This window comes from Alexandromys fortis, unplaced genomic scaffold (assembly GCF_014885135.2).
Source record: "Alexandromys fortis isolate MF-2015 unplaced genomic scaffold, M_Fortis_MF-2015_v1.1 scaffold_31, whole genome shotgun sequence".
Taxonomy (NCBI): Eukaryota; Metazoa; Chordata; class Mammalia; order Rodentia; family Cricetidae; genus Alexandromys; species Alexandromys fortis.
The window spans coordinates 13,356,055-13,360,631 of NW_026067974.1; the positions used below are offsets into that span (position 1 = coordinate 13,356,055).

Sequence of the window (4,577 nt, forward strand, 5' to 3'; positions counted from 1 at the left end):
TATATATATATAATTTTAAAAAACGAGGACTGCCACATGCATAGTCTAGTGGATAATAGTTGACATCATTGGGTTGAACATTGGAGATAACGTTTGTTTGAGCTTCCTTCACTATTTTGTTCCTTATGACTTTTACTTTTTAATTCATTTATTTATTGGAGACAGGCTCTCTTCACGTAACCTCGGTTAGACTGCAACCGGAAATCCTGTCACAGCCCCCTGAATGTTGAGATTACAGGCGTGCAGCCCGCAAACCACCTGGCTCAAAACCTGGCTCTGTCTTCCCTGGCAAAAACAGTAAATGTCAGACTGTGTCCCCTCCTAGTGGTAGAGCAAGTGACTACAACGAAGAAAGCGAAGGAGCCGACCGAGTACAAACTCACGCGTCCTCTTAGTCCCTCCCTCTGTGCGCGAGACTGAACTCTGTTCCTGTCTGCTGTTGGTGCTGCTAATAAAGCTCGATTCAAAAGAACGCATTGCCGGATGCGACCTCGTCGGGCTCCTTCCGCCAGCTACTTTGACCACCAACCGAGAGGCGTAGGGGAGCCTGAAAGGCGGGACCGGAAGTGAGGCCACCGCTCCGCAGGGTGAAAGGTTGGCGGAAGTGGCCTTCTTTCCTTTCTGCTGGGAACCGGCTGCTCGCTGTCGGTGAGTGGAGGCCTGGAGAGGGTCTTGCAATCCGCCGCCATCGCGGCCCCGGGATGGTGTGGCTGGGCGCGTTCCGACTCTGAGCCTCTGGCGGCTTCGTGGAGAGTCGCGTCGCTCGAGCAGGACCTGCGGGCGGCGTGGTGGCTTAGCTGGCAGCGAGCGATGTCCAGTCGCGGGCCTACGACCCGGGCTCTGCACACGGAAAGCCGCTCCCGGGGCCCTTCCGCTTTAGAACTCTCTGAGCGGCTCCCTGTCTTTGTTCTCTGCAGAAATGGGCAAGTTCATGAAACCCGGGAAAGTGGTACTCGTCCTGGCTGGACGCTACTCGGGACGCAAAGCCGTCATCGTGAAGGTATCAGATCCGCAGGGGTCTTGGCTTGCATGCGGGCGGGATCGGAACTTAAAAATCTCACTGCCTAGCGACAGCCGCTGGGCTCGGCGGCGGAACTGCGGGTGGGAAATGTATCATAGGTCAGAAGCTATTTAATTGTGGCCGTCGTGTATTGAACATCTCACAGGCGCGTGGAACTCTTGGTAAGGCTAGTCAGTGCCGCCGCTGAGATGCTGTGGCCTGGGAGAGACTACTTCCACTTGGAACATCCCCTGGATGTATTTTAGACTTGTGCTGGTGAGGACACTAGCTTCGGCTCCTACCACTTGTCAGGGACCGGTCTCTGGGTCCAGGCTGCTAGCGTTGGAGTCTCGGTTCTAACTTTCATTAGCCTCGTGGACAAGTTGATAGATGGCACCTAGCATCAACTTGAATGGTTTTATTTTGAGAAATGGTTTCTCAGTAGCTCTGGTTGTCCCGGCACCTAGCATCACCTTGAATGGTTTTATTTTGAGAAATGGTTTCTCAGTAGCTCTGGTTGTCCCGGAACTCACTTTGTAGACCAGGATGGCCTCGAACTGCTCCCAGATTTTGAGGCAACTTTAAACCTGCCTATCAGAAACATTTTTTGCCAAGATTTGCAATGGGAATAAACGCTGACTAACTCAGTTACTGTCCTGTTGGCTCTTTGACTGAGCTTAGTGTTGAGTGATTGTGGTTATCCTCTACAGTTGTCTAGAGGTGTGGAGGGTGTGCGTTTAAGGAACTAAGATGGGGCCCCCCCAAGCAGTAACGCGATTTTTAATTTTATTGTGTTTCCCCTCACTTAGAACATTGATGATGGCACCTCAGACCGCCCTTACAGCCATGCCCTGGTGGCTGGAATTGACCGCTATCCCCGAAAAGTGACGGCTGCCATGGGCAAGAAGAAAGTCGCCAAGAGATCCAAGATCAAGTCCTTTGTGAAGGTTTATAACTACAACCACCTGATGCCCACAAGGTGCGTCTTCCAAAAAACGCAAAAGTGGATTTTCATTTCCTCGCCTGCCTCTGGATCCTCTTCCCTCAGTCCTGAGAATGCTGAGCTTGTACAACCATGCACTGCCTAGGAAGCAAGACCCTGGGATCCCTCTTTGGTGCCATTGCCCCGGGGAGGGGAGTGACTTGATTTTATCTTCTCTGTCTTGGAGAATTTGTCTTTTTGTCTCCTGGGTGGGGGGGGGGTAGCCCTGGCTGTCCTGAAATTAGCTCTGTAGATCAGATGGGGTGGTTTTTTGTTAGCAAAGGGGTGTCCTCCGGTCTGGGATTCTGTGTTCTGAGTTAAAGGTGTGAGTGTTCTGTCATTTTGGTTTTCCACCTTTGGGCTGTGAGAGGCAGCTTAGTGCCTGCTGTTGGTGGGCGGGGAGGACTCCACAGAAGCGTTTGTTCTGAACCACACTGGAGCAATGACTTAGTTATTAAGGGTGCTTATTCTTGCCAAGCAAGTTGGGTTTAGTCTCGAGAACCCATCCATGTTACTGGTTCAATGCTGCCTGTCCAGCTGTAGGAGATTCAGACATCCTTTTCTGAACTCACGTGTGCACGGATGTACATAGTTAGAAATCTTTCCACACTTTTATCCCAGCACTTAGGAGGTGGGCAAGCAGGTCTCTTTAAGTTCTAGGCTGGCCAAGGTGTAGAGTGAAGTTTATTATTACTATTTTTAATCTTTTTGTGCATATAGATGTTTTCTGTGTGTGTGTGTGTGTGTGCATCAAGTAGGTAGTGAGAATTGAACCTAGGTTCTCTGGAATAAACAGTCAGTGCTCTTAAACACTGAACCATCTTTCTAGGTGCCCCCCATAAATAATTTCTTTGCAGCTATGGTGGTAGTGCGGTTATGATCCTAGCACTTAAGCTGAGGCTGGGAGAGCTTTAAGCTGTAAGCCAGCTAGGGCTATATAGTTAGTGTTGCTTAAGGAGCCAGTTTCCATTACTTTAGCTGATGTCTTTAGGGTCTCCTCGGGTCTTGCTCAGCTCAGGCTAGTCCAGGATCTCACCTCAGCCCCTGGGGTGCTAGGTCTACAGATATGTGCCTGTACGCCACACCTGGCTGAGGAAAATCCAGAGGGAGAGGTCACCAGCTGGTGCATTCACAAGGTAAAATGATGACTTGCTTACATGGAGTTTCCAGGCATTAAAGTGACATTTCTCAGTGTTTGAGGCCACGGGGGTGGCCTTGTTAAGGTTTCAAGGAATTGCCTGAGGAAGCACAGCTCTAGTGGGTGCTCCTCGCTGTCTCCTGACCACCCCAGATCCCCTCAAGGACTAGGGTGAGAGGTTCCCTAGCTAATCCTGCCTCTGCTCCATTTCCACAGGTACTCTGTGGACATCCCCCTGGACAAAACTGTTGTCAACAAGGATGTCTTTAGGGACCCAGCCCTGAAACGCAAGGCANGGCTGAGGAAAATCCAGAGGGAGAGGTCACCAGCTGGTGCATTCACAAGGTAAAATGATGACTTGCTTACATGGAGTTTCCAGGCATTAAAGTGACATTTCTCAGTGTTTGAGGCCACGGGGGTGGCCTTGTTAAGGTTTCAAGGAATTGCCTGAGGAAGCACAGCTCTAGTGGGTGCTCCTCGCTGTCTCCTGACCACCCCAGATCCCCTCAAGGACTAGGGTGAGAGGTTCCCTAGCTAATCCTGCCTCTGCTCCATTTCCACAGGTACTCTGTGGACATCCCCCTGGACAAAACTGTTGTCAACAAGGATGTCTTTAGGGACCCAGCCCTGAAACGCAAGGCAAGGCGGGAAGCCAAGGTCAAATTTGAGGAACGGTAAGTAGGTCCTATGTTTGTTGAACAGTTTTACTGTTTGCTGTGAAAGAATTTTTCTGTTCATTTTTTTCATGTCTTTTTTTTTTTTAATTTCTTTCTAGATACAAGACAGGGAAGAACAAATGGTTTTTCCAGAAGCTTCGCTTTTAGGTATATTTTTGTTTACATCATTAAAAGTTTAAAAACAAAACTTTGTGTCTGCCTGCTGCATGTGTATTCAAAAGGGAGACCATGGGATAAGAGACATTGGGAAAAGGGCGGTAGGGAAATGAGACGGGTGTGCTTCTGTGGGTCTTGAACTTTGTGACACTCTGACGGATTGACAGCCTCCTTGAAGAAAGTGACACAAACTCAACCTTTGCCCGGGTACTGCTCCTGACATTTCTAATAAGGTGCAGAACTGCTCTGTATTCTGTCAGAACTGAAGGAGGTTCAGCCTGCCTGCCAGTAGGAACCTCACCCTGGTAGTAACCTTGACTACACCACAGGAAGAGTGAAGCAGAAATGTGAACTGCAGGTGTAGTAGCTGCCTTTAATTTGGGGGAGGGGGGTCTCTGAGTTCAAGGCCATCCTGTTCTGCCCTGTACACACCCAAGGAATGTAGACCTGTATAGCATTAGAGAGGGCAGGTAGATCTGAGGTTGAGACCAGCCAGTGTTATTTAGTGACACCATCTCTAAGGGAGACCAGAGTGCTACTAAAAAAAAAACTACTGTCTCAACATAGATCCAGTGTGGTGGCTTTTTGTTGTGGTTTTTTGTTTGTTTGGTTTTTTTTATTTTT

General features: G+C 49.3%; 1 protein-coding gene across 1 annotated transcript; it reads left to right on the forward strand.

Annotated features, from left to right (window-relative positions):
• Positions 1-570: 570 nt before the first annotated feature.
• Rpl27 (ribosomal protein L27) lies at positions 571-3,984 on the forward strand. Its single transcript, XM_050156540.1, has 5 exons — positions 571-648; positions 918-1,000; positions 1,810-1,979; positions 3,684-3,794; positions 3,896-3,984. Exons 2-5 carry the CDS (start codon positions 920-922, stop codon positions 3,942-3,944), a joined length of 411 nt encoding a protein of 136 aa, XP_050012497.1. The 5' UTR covers positions 571-648; positions 918-919; the 3' UTR covers positions 3,945-3,984.
• The last annotated feature ends 593 nt before the right edge of the window (positions 3,985-4,577 follow it).

Excerpts from the sequence above, each read along its gene's own strand:
- Rpl27 (XM_050156540.1), top strand. The coding sequence starts at position 920 with ATGGGCAAGTTCATGAAACCCGGGAAAGTGGTACTCGTCCTGGCTGGA. Across the intron at positions 1,980-3,683 it reads AACCACCTGATGCCCACAAG|GTACTCTGTGGACATCCCCC; the intron begins GTGCGTCTTCCA and ends CCATTTCCACAG. Across the intron at positions 3,795-3,895 it reads AAGGTCAAATTTGAGGAACG|ATACAAGACAGGGAAGAACA; the intron begins GTAAGTAGGTCC and ends ATTTCTTTCTAG.